At 45.4% G+C, this 17480-nt stretch overlaps 1 protein-coding gene across 1 annotated transcript; it reads left to right on the top strand.

Moving 5' to 3' along the window:
• Positions 1-11543: 11543 nt before the first annotated feature.
• On the top strand, positions 11544-17102 carry LOC110534058 (retinol dehydrogenase 12-like). Its single transcript, XM_036938506.2, has 7 exons — positions 11544-11883; positions 12811-12945; positions 13174-13365; positions 13696-13857; positions 13946-14065; positions 14228-14432; positions 14631-17102. Exons 1-7 carry the CDS (start codon positions 11817-11819, stop codon positions 14734-14736), a joined length of 987 nt encoding a protein of 328 aa, XP_036794401.2. The 5' UTR covers positions 11544-11816; the 3' UTR covers positions 14737-17102.
• Positions 17103-17480: the final 378 nt, after the last annotated feature.

Below are 17480 nucleotides of genomic sequence, written 5' to 3'. Positions count from 1 at the left end.
ATAGCCTCCACATTGTCTCTGTACCGGTACCCCCTGTATATAGCCTCCACATTGTCTCTGTACCGGTACCCCCTGTATATAGCCTCCACATTGACTCTGTACCGGTACCCCCTGTATATAGCCTCCACATTGACTCTGTACCGGTACCCCCTGTATATAGCCTCCACATTGTCTCTGTACCGGTACCCCCTGTATATAGCCTCCACATTGACTCTGTACCGGTACCCCCTGTATATAGCCTCCACATTGACTCTGTACCGGTACCCCCTGTATATAGTCTCCACATTGTCTCTGTACCGGTACCCCCTGTATATAGTCTCCACATTGACTCTGTACCGGTACCCCCTGTATATAGCCTCCACATTGACTCTGTACCGGTACCCCCTGTATATAGCCTCCACATTGTCTCTGTACCGGTACCCCCTGTATATAGCCTCCACATTGACTCTGTACCGGTACCCCCTGTATATAGCCTCCACATTGACTCTGTACCGGTACCCCCTGTATATAGCCTCCACATTGTCTCTGTACCGGTACCCCCTGTATATAGCCTCCACATTGACTCTGTACCGGTACCCCCTGTATATAGCCTCCACATTGACTCTGTACCAGTACCCCCTGTATATAGCCTCCACATTGTCTCTGTACCGGTACCCCCTGTATATAGCCTCCACATTGTCTCTGTACCGGTACCCCCTGTATATCGCCTCCACATTGTCTCTGTACCGGTACCCCCTGTATATAGCCTCCACATTGACTCTGTACCGGTACCCCCTGTATATAGCCTCCACATTGACTCTGTACCGGTATCCCCCTGTATATAGCCTCCACATTGACTCTGTACCGGTACCCCCTGTATATCGCCTCCACATTGTCTCTGTACCGGTACCCCCTGTATATAGCCTCCACATTGACTCTGTACCGGTATCCCCCTGTATATAGCCTCCACATTGACTCTGTACCGGTACCCCCTGTATATATCCTCCACATTGACTCTGTACCGGTACCCCCTGTATATATCCTCCACATTGACTCTGTACCGGTATCCCCCTGTATATAGCCTCCACATTGACTCTGTACCGGTACCCCCTGTATATAGCCTCCACATTGACTCTGTACCGGTATCCCCCTGTATATAGCCTCCACATTGACTCTGTACCGGTACCCCCTGTATATCGCCTCCACATTGTCTCTGTACCGGTACCCCCTGTATATAGCCTCCACATTGACTCTGTACCGGTACCCCCTGTATATAGCCTCCACATTGACTCTGTACCGGTACCCCCTGTATATATCCTCCACATTGACTCTGTACCGGTACCCCCTGTATATCGCCTCCACATTGACTCTGTACCGGTACCCCCTGTATATAGCCTCCACATTGACTCTGTACCGGTACCCCCTGTATATAGCCTCCACATTGACTCTGTACCGGTACCCCCTGTATATATCCTCCACATTGACTCTGTACCGGTACCCCCTGTATATAGCCTCCACATTGACTCTGTACCGGTACCCCCTGTATATAGCCTCCACATTGTCTCTGTACCGGTACCCCCTGTATATAGCCTCCACATTGACTCTGTACCGGTACCCCCTGTATATAGCCTCCACATTGACTCTGTACCGGTACCCCCTGTATATAGCCTCCACATTGTCTCTGTACCGGTACCCCCTGTATATAGCTTCCACATTGACTCTGTACCGGTACCCCCTGTATATAGCCTCCACATTGACTCTGTACCGGTACCCCCTGTATATAGCCTCCACATTGTCTCTGTACCGGTACCCCCTGTATATAGCCTCCACATTGTCTCTGTACCGGTACCCCCTGTATATAGCTTCCACATTGACTCTGTACCGGTAACCCCTGTATATAGCCTCCACATTGACTCTGTACCGGTACCCCCTGTATATAGCCTCCACATTGTCTCTGTACCGGTACCCCCTGTATATAGCCTCCACATTGACTCTGTACCGGTACCCCCTGTATATAGCCTCCACATTGACTCTGTACCGGTACCCCCTGTATATAGCCTCCACATTGTCTCTGTACCGGTACCCCCTGTATATAGCCTCCACATTGACTCTGTACCGGTACCCCCTGTATATAGCCTCCACATTGACTCTGTACCGGTACCCCCTGTATATCGCCTCCACATTGACTCTGTACCGGTACCCCCTGTATATAGCCTCCACATTGACTCTGTACCGGTACCCCCTGTATATCGCCTCCACATTGACTCTGTACCGGTACCCCCTGTATATAGCCTCCACATTGACTCTGTACCGGTACCCCCTGTATATCGCCTCCACATTGACTCTGTACCGGTACCCCCTGTATATAGCCTCCACATTGTCTCTGTACCGGTACCCCCTGTATATAGCCTCCACATTGTCTCTGTACCGGTACCCCCTGTATATAGCCTCCACATTGTCTCTGTACCGGTACCCCCTGTATATATCCTCCACATTGTCTCTGTACCGGTACCCCCTGTATATAGCCTCCACATTGTCTCTGTACCGGTACCCCCTGTATATAGCCTCCACATTGTCTCTGTACCGGTACCCCCTGTATATAGCCTCCACATTGTCTCTGTACCGGTACCCCCTGTATATAGCCTCCACATTGTCTCTGTACCGGTACCCCCTGTATATCGCCTCCACATTGACTCTGTACCGGTACCCCCTGTATATAGCCTCCACATTGACTCTGTACCGGTACCCCCTGTATATAGCCTCCACATTGTCTCTGTACCGGTACCCCCTGTATATAGCCTCCACATTGACTCTGTACCAGTACCCCCTGTATATAGCCTCCACATTGACTCTGTACCGGTACCCCCCTGTATATAGTCTCCACATTGACTCTGTACCGGTACCCCCTGTATATAGCCTCCACATTGACTCTGTACCGGTACCCCCTGTATATAGCCTCCACATTGACTCTGTACCGGTACCCCCTGTATATAGCCTCCACATTGACTCTGTACCGGTACCCCCTGTATATCGCCTCCACATTGACTCTGTACCGGTACCCCCTGTATATAGCCTCCACATTGACTCTGTACCGGTACCCCCTGTATATAGCCTCCACATTGTCTCTGTACCGGTACCCCCTGTATATCGCCTCCACATTGACTCTGTACCGGTACCCCCTGTATATAGCCTCCACATTGACTCTGTACCGGTACCCCCTGTATATAGCCTCCACATTGTCTCTGTACCGGTACCACCTGTATATAGCCTCCACATAGACTCTGTACCGGTACCCCCTGTATATAGCCTCCACATTGACTCTGTACCGGTACCCCCTGTATATAGCCTCCACATTGTCTCTGTACCGGTACCCCCTGTATATCGCCTCCACATTGACTCTGTACCGGTACCCCCTGTATATAGCCTCCACATTGACTCTGTACCGGTACCCCCTGTATATAGCCTCCACATTGTCTCTGTACCGGTACCCCCTGTATATAGCCTCCACATTGTCTCTGTACCGGTACCGGTATATCGCCTCCACATTGTCTCTGTACCGGTACCCCCTGTATATAGCCTCCACATTGTCTCTGTACCGGTACCGGTATATCGCCTCCACATTGTCTCTGTACCGGTACCCCCTGTATATCGCCTCCACATTGACTCTTTACCGGTACCCCCTGTATATAGCCTCCACATTGACTCTGTACCGGTACCCCCTGTATATAGCCTCCACATTGACTCTGTACCGGTACCCCCTGTATATAGCCTCCACATTGTCTCTGTACCGGTACCCCCTGTATATAGCCTCCACATTGTCTCTGTACCGGTACCGGTATATAGCCTCCACATTGACTCTGTACCGGTACCCCCTGTATATAGCCTCCACATTGTCTCTGTACCGGTACCCCCTGTATATAGCCTCCACATTGTCTCTGTACCGGTACCCCCTGTATAGAGCCTCCACATTGACTCTGTACCGGTACCCCCTGTATATAGCCTCCACATTGACTCTGTACCGGTACCCCCTGTATATAGCCTCCACATTGTCTCTGTACCGGTACCCCCTGTATATAGCCTCCACATTGTCTCTGTACCGGTACCCCCTGTATATAGCCTCCACATTGTCTCTGTACCGGTACCGGTATATCGCCTCCACATTGACTCTGTACCGGTACCCCCTGTATATAGCCTCCACATTGACTCTGTACCGGTACCCCCTGTATATCGCCTCCACATTGACTCTGTACCGGTACCCCCTGTATATAGCCTCCACATTGACTCTGTACCGGTACCCCCTGTATATAGCCTCCACATTGTCTCTGTACCGGTACCACCTGTATATAGCCTCCACATAGACTCTGTACCGGTACCCCCTGTATATAGCCTCCACATTGACTCTGTACCGGTACCCCCTGTATATAGCCTCCACATTGTCTCTGTACCGGTACCCCCTGTATATCGCCTCCACATTGACTCTGTACCGGTACCCCCTGTATATAGCCTCCACATTGACTCTGTACCGGTACCCCCTGTATATAGCCTCCACATTGTCTCTGTACCGGTACCCCCTGTATATAGCCTCCACATTGTCTCTGTACCGGTACCGGTATATAGCCTCCACATTGACTCTGTACCGGTACCCCCTGTATATAGCCTCCACATTGTCTCTGTACCGGTACCCCCTGTATATAGCCTCCACATTGTCTCTGTACCGGTACCCCCTGTATAGAGCCTCCACATTGACTCTGTACCGGTACCCCCTGTATATAGCCTCCACATTGACTCTGTACCGGTACCCCCTGTATATAGCCTCCACATTGTCTCTGTACCGGTACCCCCTGTATATAGCCTCCACATTGTCTCTGTAACAGTACCCCCTGTATATAGCCTCCACATTGACTCTGTACCAGTACCCCCTGTATATAGCCTCCACATTGTCTCTGTACCGGTACCCCTTGTATATAGCCTCCACATTGTCTCTGTACCGGTACCCCCTGTATATAGCCTCCACATTGTCTCTGTACCGGTACCGGTATATCGCCTCCACATTGACTCTGTACCAGTACCCCCTGTATATAGCCTCCACATTGTCTCTGTACCGGTACCCCCTGTATATAGCCTCCACATTGACTCTGTACCAGTACCCCCTGTATATAGCCTCCACATTGACTCTGTACCGGTACCCCCTGTATATAGCCTCCACATTGTCTCTGTACCGGTACCCCCTGTATATAGCCTCCACATTGACTCTGTACCAGTACCCCCTGTATATAGCCTCCACATTGACTCTGTACCGGTACCCCCTGTATATAGCCTCCACATTGACTCTGTACCGGTACCGGTATATCGCCTCCACATTGTCTCTGTACCGGTACCCCCTGTATATAGCCTCCACATTGTCTCTGTACCGGTACCCCCTGTATATAGCCTCCACATTGACTCTGTACCGGTACCCCCTGTATATAGCCTCCACATTGACTCTGTACCGGTACCCCCTGTATATAGCCTCCACATTGTCTCTGTACCGGTACCCCCTGTATATAGCCTCCACATTGACTCTGTACCAGTACCCCCTGTATATAGCCTCCACATTGACTCTGTACCGGTACCCCCTGTATATAGTCTCCACATTGTCTCTGTACCGGTACCCCCTGTATATAGCCTCCACATTGACTCTGTACCAGTACCCCCTGTATATAGCCTCCACATTGACTCTGTACCGGTACCCCCTGTATATAGCCTCCACATTGTCTCTGTACCGGTACCCCCTGTATATAGCCTCCACATTGACTCTGTACCAGTACCCCCTGTATATAGCCTCCACATTGACTCTGTACCGGTACCCCCTGTATATAGCCTCCACATTGACTCTGTACCGGTACCCCCTGTATATAGCCTCCACATTGACTCTGTACCAGTACCCCCTGTATATAGCCTCCACATTGACTCTGTACCAGTACCCCCTGTATATAGCCTCCACATTGACTCTGTACCGGTACCGGTATATCGCCTCCACATTGTCTCTGTACCGGTACCCCCTGTATATAGCCTCCACATTGTCTCTGTACCAGTACCCCCTGTATATAGCCTCCACATTGACTCTGTACCAGTACCCCCTGTATATAGCCTCCACATTGACTCTGTACCGGTACCCCCTGTATATAGCCTCCACATTGTCTCTGTACCGGTACCCCCTGTATATAGCCTCCACATTGACTCTGTACCAGTACCCCCTGTATATAGCCTCCACATTGACTCTGTACCGGTACCCCCTGTATATAGTCTCCACATTGTCTCTGTACCGGTACCCCCTGTATATAGCCTCCACATTGACTCTGTACCAGTACCCCCTGTATATAGCCTCCACATTGACTCTGTACCGGTACCCCCTGTATATAGCCTCCACATTGTCTCTGTACCGGTACCCCCTGTATATAGCCTCCACATTGACTCTGTACCAGTACCCCCTGTATATAGCCTCCACATTGACTCTGTACCGGTACCCCCTGTATATAGCCTCCACATTGACTCTGTACCGGTACCCCCTGTATATAGCCTCCACATTGACTCTGTACCAGTACCCCCTGTATATAGCCTCCACATTGACTCTGTACCAGTACCCCCTGTATATAGCCTCCACATTGACTCTGTACCGGTACCCCCTGTATATAGCCTCCACATTGACTCTGTACCGGTACCCCCTGTATATAGCCTCCACATTGACTCTGTACCAGTACCCCCTGTATATAGCCTCCACATTGACTCTGTACCAGTACCCCCTGTATATAGCCTCCACATTGACTCTGTACCGGTACCGGTATATCGCCTCCACATTGACTCTGTACCGGTACCCCCTGTATATAGCCTCCACATTGACTCTGTACCGGTACCGGTATATCGCCTCCACATTGACTCTGTACCGGTACCCCCTGTATATAGCCTCCACATTGACTCTGTAACAGTACCCCCTGTATATAGCCTCCACATTGACTCTGTACCGGTACCCCCTGTATATAGCCTCCACATTGACTCTGTAACAGTACCCCCTGTATATAGCCTCCACATTGACTCTGTAACAGTACCCCCTGTATATAGCCTCCACATTGTCTCTGTACCGGTACCCCCTGTATATAGCCTCCACATTGACTCTGTACCAGTACCCCCTGTATATAGCCTCCACATTGTCTCTGTACCGGTACCCCCTGTATATAGCCTCCACATTGACTCTGTAACAGTACCCCCTGTATATAGCCTCCACATTGACTCTGTAACAGTACCCCCTGTATATAGCCTCCACATTGACTCTGTACCGGTACCGGTATATCGCCTCCACATTGACTCTGTAACAGTACCCCCTGTATATAGCCTCCACATTGACTCTGTACCGGTACCGGTATATAGCCTCCACATTGTCTCTGTGCCGGTACCCCCTGTATATAGCCTCCACATTGACTCTGTACCGGTACCCCCTGTATATAGCCTCCACATTGACTCTGTACCGGTACCGGTATATCGCCTCCACATTGACTCTGTAACAGTACCCCCTGTATATAGCCTCCACATTGTCTCTGTACCGGTACCCCCTGTATATAGCCTCCACATTGTCTCTGTGCCGGTACCCCCTGTATATAGCCTCCACATTGACTCTGTACCGGTACCCCCTGTATATAGCCTCCACATTGACTCTGTGCCGGTACCCCCTGTATATAGCCTCCACATTGACTCTGTACCAGTGCCCCCTGTATATAGCCTCCACATTGACTCTGTACCGGTACCCCCTGTATATAGCCTCCACATTGACTCTGTACCAGTGCCCCCTGTATATAGCCTCCACATTGACTCTGTACCAGTACCCCCTGTATTTCGCCCTGCTATTGTTATTCACTGCTGCTCTTTGAATATTTGTTTTTCTTATCTCTTATTTTTTTCTTATTTTTAATTTTTCAGGTATTTTTAAAAAACTGCATTGTTGGTTAAGGTCTTGTAAGTAAGTATTTAACTGTAAGGTCTACTACACCTGTTTTATTCGGCGTATGTGACAAATAAAATTTGATTTGATCAATCAAGTACAAGGGAGGAGCGAAAACCCGCAGATTCTCGGCTCTCCGTAGAATGAGTTTGACGCGTGTCTTATGCTAACCGACTATATGACTGGGTCATTGACCATTCATACATGTTCAGACCATGACAAGGAACGCAGTGATCAGTCCGTCACCAAGATGACAGTCAAAAGGGTGTGTCAGTCTGTCTCTGTGGCAATAGTTGGCCAATGGGCATGCTCACCGTTGTCGTTGTCGCCCTCTATGAATTCCAACTCCTCCTCCACGTCATCATACATCTGTTGCCATGGCTCCAGCTCCTCCTCCTCACATTCCATGAATAAATCGCCGTCCATATTGCTGAACGGATCAAATGTCTAATAAACAACTAAGACACACTGAACGGTTAAAATGTCTAGTAAGTGTACACTCATAAGTGTAGATCTATCGCTAGAGAACTACGAACAGTGTCAGAACATCATACAGTACATTAAAAAACACCATTGTTGCTTGAGTAAATATCAGTGTTTTTATAAGTTTCATGTGTTTGTGTAACTTGTATGAAACTATAAAGTTAATTTATTTCAAACATTTATTATATTGTAACCTTTATTTTACTAGGCAAGTCAGTTAAGAACACAGCCTAGGAACAGTGGGGCAGAACAACAGATTTTTACCTTGTCAGCTCGGGGATTCGATCTTGCAACCTTTCGGTTACTAGTCCAACGTTCTAACCAATAGGCTATCTGCCGGCTACCTGCCGTAAGCTACACTATTGAAGAAGAAAAAAAAGCCTATTGATTGAATGTTGGCAATATGACTCAGAGACTTGGCTTCAGAGATATAGAAAATCTGTCCAGGATTTAAATAATCTTATGAAATTGAATTTCTAAAGATATAAAAATACATATTAAACTATTGAATGAAAACATTGCTTCTCTGACCATTTTTGGGGGGCAATTGGTTTAAATATATATACGCAATTGAGTTAATCTATTATTCTTCTCTGGCTCATTGTGATAGAATTTCTCGCTAAATGTCCCTGGCAACCACTAGAAAATTTACGAAAGGGGCGGGGGACAAAAATAGTTCTCTACATGCATGACAGATTTGAGGTGCATGACTCAAATAAAACAGCTGTTCGTTCCGTGAGTCTAACAAGTCATGTACATGTATTGCAGAAGAGATGATCTCGTAATGCAATAGTCGCATTCCAAAGAGATAAGACCTCCCCCCCCCCTCACATTTTGTGGAAAATACATTCTGCGTCGGCGTAATGTTACTCACAACGTGTAGGCTACGCTATTGATGCCTTTCCACTGTAACGTTTAGCGTGCACATTAGATATATTTACTGCACAAAATATGTATATTATTTGTGACACACAAACTACAGGTAAACCATAAACTATTACAGTTAAATTCTTACCCCGTCCAATATGAAGACAGAACGCTAATAAACTAGAACACACAAAAATTATTCGCAGGCTATATGTTCCCCATTGGAGGCATATTAATCCGCATGAAGGAGGCAGACGTTTACCTCTTTCAGCAAATTACATTGGTCAAAACAAAGTTTGCGTCATTTCCGCTTTAAAAATCTGCACTGTGATTGGCTTCCATCAATGTAAAGAAGAGAGGCGGAGCAAAGCATTTCAGGAAGTAGGGTTGCCCTAAAACTGCGTTGTTTTAATAAATTTCATTAAAAACGTAGTTAATTCAAGTCAATTAATTTCTAACACGGTAATTAATACTCAAATACATGAAATAGTATTAATTTCAACCAAATTTGTGTCAATACTAATATCCATACACCCACTAAAGGCAAATTCATTGAAGCTGCAAGCAGCCATTTTGTTATATCATGATGCTATTTATTAGCCCTTATTCATGACTCAAATTCCATTGCATTACATTGAGCCATTTGACTTCCTCTTTCGCCTTGTGAGAAAAATGCCCAGACGCTCGGTCCCTGACAAAATGCTGTCTAAATGCAAATACACATCACACGCGATACAATTTTGGAAACATTTAGAATTGTACTTTCATATAAGCAAGAAATAATTGTTCAAATACAAAAGCTACGTTTACTGTGGAGTTTAGGAAAGAACATTGGCTCAAACCGAGACTACACTTCCTCCCCTCCAATTTCCAATGGCGCGGAACTGTGGAGGAAGTGTTGTACTTTGGCTGGGTGCTGTGTTTTTGTCAATTCTGCAGGGTGCAACAATGATGTAACTTTGCTAACAATGCATACAGTAAGTGTATATTTTGTATTTGAAAGATTCTCCCACCCTGACGTGAAAAGAAAAAAAAAACTGTAGGCCTATCAGAAGTGAAGATTATTAACGTTTCTAAACTTTAAAACAGTGACAGGATTGTAGTTCCTTGATCCAGCTGTGTTCCATACTTTCAATTGAGAACTAAAGGGCTGGGTTCTCGAGAACTAACTATTGATGTGCTGATTAATGTTACATACTCACATTGAAATTTTATGTTCTCACATTACAATTTTACAGCGTGAACTGTGTGTGCGCGCGTGTGTGTCAAATAAATAAAAAAAATATTTGTCACATGCGCCGAATACAAGTGTGAAATGCTCATTTACCAACAATGCAGTTCAAAAAATTGAGTTAAGGAAATATTTACGAAATAATATAAAAGTAACACAATAAAATGCCATAGCAATGTAATGTGTGTGTGTGTGTGAGAGAAAGAGAGAAGGGGTCATCATCCATGATCATTTATTCACTTTGGGATTCATGTACATGTAGTCCACTCCACAAAACAATGTTACAAAAATACTGCTTATAGGCTATAGGCCTCGGCTGTTAACAAGGCACATGGTGGCTACTTTGAAGAATATCAAATATTAAATATATTTTGATTTGGTTAACTTTTTTTGGTTACTACATGATTCCATATGTGTCATTTCATAGTTTTGATGTCTTCACTATTATTCTACAATGTAGAAAATAGTTTAAAAAAAAATATGAATAAACCCTGGAATGACTAGGTGTGTCCAAACTTTTGACTGGTACTGTATTTGGAAATGTGTATATATATATTTTATTTTATTCTCTTAGGTTATAGGTTTAGGCTATTGTAACGCTGAATTGACCAGTAATATTACTGTGAGGTAGCAAACATAACCCATCAGTGCAGCACATATGGCATGCTATCTCCCTCTGGTCCCTATACATTTGATAAAGGACATGTGTTATGCAGCAATAGGTCTTACCTCAAATGGCCTAACCAAACAACTATCACAGCAGCCTATAAACATACAGATATTAGCCCGACATTGTGATGTCAAAGTGTATCATTGTAGTCAGCAGATTAGCCTAAATGGCATGACATGGATATAGTCTTTATGCCAGATCATGTTCTAGGAATTGTATTCTAGTCAAATGCATTGTTATACCATTCTGCCTATGCATTTGCATTGGTATGTTTACATCTGTTTGCAGCGTTTTCATTCGCTGGACTGGGCTCACTCAGTTCACACCTAGAGATGTAACATAACACTTTGTATTTTGACACCACTGCTGCTCTCGTATTGCCCGTGATACATTAGAGAATACGATTGTAATCTCTTCGTAATCTGAAGACAGACGCGAAATCCCTCTATTTAAATTGCTTTAAACCTATTAATAGCCTCGCTCTCAGATGAGAGCATCATAGCCGACAAAACATCGTAATATTCCTCGATTAGAACGAGGTGACTCCCAAGGCGAACGGTATTCGGTCCGTCCACCTATGGTCTGGCAGGTTTTTGACCAAGGCTACGGATAAAATGTGGGATGAAGTTGCTCGGTCTGCGCCGGTTAAGTATGGCGCTGTCATAGCGGTCACAGTGATCTGTAAGTCATGGCCTTTGTTTTTCATTGTACTATTTGAAACGTGTTTGTTACAATGAAATAACCAAGTAAAAAAATATAGAATAGACTTTGAATTAAATGTGAAGGCGGGGCAAGGAAATCACTCAGAATATGAAATCGATTTAACGGTTTTAAGAAAAGTCTCTAAAGATAATTTTCATTCTCTATTATCATTCAACTTGGTTTGTCTTTTTGTCTCTCTTATTATTGTTTTATTAGAGAGAGCGATAACTTTGTTGTTATTTTGAATATTAAACAGACAATAACAAAATTGGTTGTGTTAATTGTAATTTGTGAAGAACACTTACTAAATTTGCCAGCATATGTTTATGCTCTCTTTGCAGACATCTGTTATTAATAAAATGTTATCTTGATGTTATTCAATGTTTTGTAACAGTTCTTTATCACAAACATATCCCAGCTCTTAATATCAAGTGCACAGTTAACTCCTATTCATACATTCCAGGAGCATGTTAAAATGCTCAGAGTTTCTGTCAGTCTACCCAGAAAAATGTGTCCTCCAAAAACACATCATCAGCTCAGACATCAGAGCTTCCCTGACAGAGTTCTAGTCCATATTCCTGGTCACCATAATATTTTGCTCTCAAATGAACCCACTACACTCTTAGAAAAAAAGCTTCCAAAAGGGTTCTTCGGCTGTCCCCATAGGATAACTATTTTTGGTTCCATGTAGAAAGAACCCTTTTAGGTTTGAGTTAGAACATTTTTGGGTTCCATGTAGAACCCTCTGTGGAAAGGGTTCTAAATGGAACCCAAAGTGTTCTACCTGGAAGAAGAACCGAAGAACCCTTTTAGGTTTTAGATAGCACCTTTTTTCTAAGTGTACAGCTTTCAAACAATAATGTGGGAGGGTATCAATTCTCTCCATGTTGTTTGTTGCACCGACAGGCGTTGTTCTGTTGAGAAAATGGATTGCTGGGGGTGTGTGTCAATCTTCAGTCCAATTACATGGCAAGACGGTGTTGGTCACCGGTGCCAACACCGGCATTGGCAAGGAAACGTGCCATGACATGGCACGTAGAGGTATGGCACAATCACATTATGTAGCTATGTACACAATGTCACTGTAAAGACACAGTTTGACCTACTTTAATGCAGGGTGTTAAATTACTGCCTTCGACCATCCCATCCCAGGAAATAGTTGCAATATTGGGAGTAGGGTACCCTCCTCTTTGGACAGGATGTGCTCTGTGGGGGGATGGCGTGTGTTGTGTGTTTGTGCCTTCTCTAACTGACTTTGGGGAGCTGCAGGGGCGCGGGTGGTGATGGCATGCCGGGACCTGACACGGGCTGCGAGGGCGGCGGATGAGATTCGTCAGGCCACGGGGAACAGCAACATCGTAGTGCGGCACCTGGACCTGGCCTCTATGTACTCTGTCAGAGAGTTGGCCAAAGAGTTCATTGCCAGTGAGGATCGCCTAGATATACTCATCAACAACGCTGGTGAGCATCAGCAACCACTGGAACAGCCATGTCTGGGTGGGAAGCTGGCTCTATGGCTTCAGCAACCACTGGAACTGCCATGTCTGGGTCCAGATTCACAAAACGTCTCAGAGGGAAAAGTGCTGATCTAGGATATTTTTTTATTCCTTTTAGATCATAACGAATAAGATTACATGGACCGGGGAGACCTGATCCTAGATTAACACTCTTACTCTGAGACGCTTTGTTAATACGGGCCTAGAATGGGAAGCTGGCTCTATGGCATTATGACTGATAAGGATGGTTGATTCCAGTTATATAGCGCTTCATCATGATGGTTGTCTCCATCAGGTGTGATGATGTGCCCTAAGTGGCTAACAGAGGACGGCTTCGAGACACAACTGGCTGTCAATCACCTCGGACACTTTCTACTGACCAATCTCCTTCTGGGGAAGCTCAAGAGCTCCGCCCCTAGCCGTGTGGTCAATGTGTCTAGCATTGCACACAAAGGGGGTAAACCGGCTTATTGGACTTTTATCTGCCTTTCCATAATATAGGTGCCATGCAATGTAAAAAACAAAGTATATTTCCCTACATCTAGGTAAGATCCAGTTTGATGATCTTTTCTTTGCCAAGAGGCCGTACAACTCCCTGGTCAGTTACAGGCAGAGCAAGCTGGCCAACGTGCTATTCTCCAGAGAGCTGGCCAGAAGGTTGAAAGGTAAACAGAAATACCCTCGGTTGTCTTTGGCCTTGTGCACATTTATTACAACCATTACAACAACAATATTGTCACCAATAAGAGTTTTAATTGACTGTCAGATAGGACTTTTCCCAGACACGGTGTAGAGGTGTGAAACACTGGGATCTGATCCCCTGGTAGGTACGGGGGTGACGTCCTACAGCCTGCATCCCGGGGTGATCAGGACAGAGCTGACTCGTCACGTGGAGACCTGGTTCCCCATGCTGAGGGCCATCCTGTCAGCCCCCTCCGTGCTCCTCATGAAGACCCCCACCCAGGGTGCCCAGACCTCCATCTACTGTGCTGTCACCCCAGGACTGGAGAACAAGTCTGGCAGCTACTTCAGGTAAGCTCTGTGGTGAAAGTAGTGCTGGATAGGACATGGACATCAAGTCACTGTACTTAATTGTTTTCAATTGTTGTCAAGGTTGTTTAGCTCCGGTTTGTAAAGTGTTATTGGTGTGTGTGTGTGTGTGTGTGTGTGTGTGTGTGTGTGTGTGTGTGTGTGTGTGTGTGTGTGTGTGTGTGTGTGTGTGCGTCTCAGTGACTGTGCCATGACGGAGACCGCCCCAGGGGGGAGGGATGATGCGGTGGCCAAGAGGCTTTGGAAGGAGAGTGCCCGTCTGGTGGGTTACAAAGAAAAAGACTGAACAACCCCCTCCATCTGAAAACCATAGAGAAAGACTGTACAACCCCCTCCATCTGAAAACTATAGAGAAAGACTGAACAACCCCCTCCATCTGAAAACCATAGAAAAAGACTGAACAACCCCCTCCATCTGAAAACCATAGAGAAAGACTGTACAACCCCCTCCACCTTCAAACTATAGAGAAGGACTGGACAACCCCCTCCACCTTCAAACTATAGGGAAAGACTGTACAACCCCCTCCACCTGAAAACCATAGAGAAAGACTGTACAACCCCCGCCATCTGAAAACTATAGTGAAAAACCGAACAATCCCCTCCACCTGAAAACCATAGAGAAAAACTGAACCCCCTCCATCTGAAAACTATAGAGAAAGACTGTACAACCCCCTCCATCTGAAAACCACACAGAAAGACTGAACAACCCCCTCCACCTGCAAACTATAGAGAAAGACTGAGCAACCCCCTCCACTTGCAAACTATAGAGAAAGACTGTACAACCCCCTCCACCTTCAAACCATAGAGAAAGACTGTACAACCCCCTCCACCTGCAAACCATAGAGAAAGACTGAACAACCCCCTCCATCTGAAAACTACAGAGAAAGACTGTACAACCCCCTCCACCTGAAAATGGTAGAGAAACACTGAACAACCCCCTCCACCTTCAAACTATAGAGAAAGACTGAACAACCCCCTCCACCTGCAAACTATAGAGAAAGACTGTACAACCCCCTCCACCTTCAAACCATAGAGAAAGACTGAACAACCCCCTCCACCTGCAAACCATAGAGAAAGACTGAACAACCCCCTCCATCTTCAAACTATAGAGAAAGACTGAACAACCCCCTACATCTGAAAACCGGGAACTCATGAACTAAGGACAGCCCCAAACCTCTCTGACAAACAGCATCAACAGATTGGACGACTGGTACCAAGGAATCCTCAAGCCTCTCTTCTCTGACCTCTCAATATAAAATGACCTGTAAGGAGTCTTCAAAAAGACATGCATGGGTGATGTGTAGTTACCAGGTTGGGGCGTCCATGCTTACCTTGGAGATTGCAGACTGAAAGACTAACAGACCTGTAGGAACTCAACTCAGGACAAAAAGTCCTTTCACCTCACTATGCTGGAGATCAGATATCCAACAAATTATTTGGAGCATCCATCGCCAGTCATTCTTGTAGAATTCTGACCCTTGTTAACAGGGGCGTCATGTACCCCAAAAATCTGAGGTTTAACAGGGGCGTCATGTACCCCAAAAATCTGAGGTTTAACAGGGGCGTCATGTACCCCAAAAATCTGAGGTTTAACAGGGGCGTCATGTACCCCAAAAATCTGAGGTTTAACAGGGGCGTCATGTACCCCAAAAATCTGAGCTTTAACAGGGGCGTCATGTACCCCAAAAATCTGAGGTTTAACAGGGGCGTCATGTACCCCAAAAATCTGAATGTGCACAAAGTATGTGAGGATGGCTGGGGGAGTGGTTGGATAATTTAGCAATTTTCAAACACCTGAAAAAGCATTTTCCTGCAATCTAGAGCCATGATCATTATGCTTAATTTTGTGTGAAAAATATGTATATTTTTCTGCATATTTAAGCAAACTTTTTGAACTGTCTGTATCCACCTGATTGGTGGTTCTTTTTTTCAATAAACTAAATATTCATCTCTACATCTCTGCTAAAAATCTGGGTAAAGGATTGAAAGGAATGTGAGTCTTATTCAGTACATTGAATAATTCCTCACTTTTCTAAAGTCTACCAACCTTGCCAGCACACATGCCAGCTAAGATAGTTAGACAAGCTAGCTACTCTAACTTGTTTGATAGCCTACTTTATAGCTAGTTATGAGGTTGGGAGATTGGGAACCAATCTGGGCTAGCTAAAGCCAACTTCATAAAATTGCTAGGAGGCTATTTATTTTGTTAGTTGTATAAACAGGACACATCTGAGGGGGCACGTTCCCCTGCGCCCCCTATGGGCATTATGCCTCTGCCTGATAATATGAATGTCAGTTGAGAGTGTTGTACTTGATAGCTTAGTACATTGGGATGAATATTACACTGGTGATCATGCATTTACTGCAGTTTAACACTTTAGAGTGTCATGTTTATGAAATAAGCAGGTAAATAGTATATTTCATCATTAGAGATTGCAGGTAATCATTGCCAAGTATTCACCTGGTTATTTCCTGAGGGCACTGTAAAAGCATGTTTATACTAAATGTTCTCTGTAAAGAGTAGTTGTCTTTTGGAATTCACTCCTGAAATTGGAAACTACTGATGGTCATTCTGTTTTTCAAGGAAGGATCATCTTCAAGGTAATTTTGCAAAGTAGCAACAATGACTATCTCAAATAAAATGTAAGCTTTGTTTCTGTTGTTACCTTCATTTGAATAACAAAAATGTGTTTTGCCTCAAACTGTATAAATGTGATTCTCTTATTCTATCTGTAAGGTTTTCTGACATGCAGTGAGCAGGAGTAACCAGCAGAGGGTAATGTGTCCATTATAATTGAGCCACTAGAGAGCAGCGTGGTCCACTTACCATGCAGTCAGCACTCTACAGCCTCTTTCCAGGATTGCCGATACTGAGTAGTAACTGAATTATTTCATGTTACCAATGAATCATATTTTTACAATGGTGACAACCTCTCAAATATAATTTGTCAATAGCCAATATTGTTCCAAACAGTTCACATCCAGAGACCCATAAAAAGTGTGAAATTGTTTTGTATTGTGGGAAACGGTT

The sequence above is a fragment of the Oncorhynchus mykiss genome, chromosome 2 (genome assembly GCF_057628025.1).
Source record: "Oncorhynchus mykiss isolate SJ-2025 chromosome 2, ASM5762802v1, whole genome shotgun sequence".
Classification (NCBI taxonomy): Eukaryota; Metazoa; Chordata; class Actinopteri; order Salmoniformes; family Salmonidae; genus Oncorhynchus; species Oncorhynchus mykiss.
Note: the sequence above shows the minus strand (reverse complement) of the source record. Positions and strands in the feature narration are given on the sequence as shown.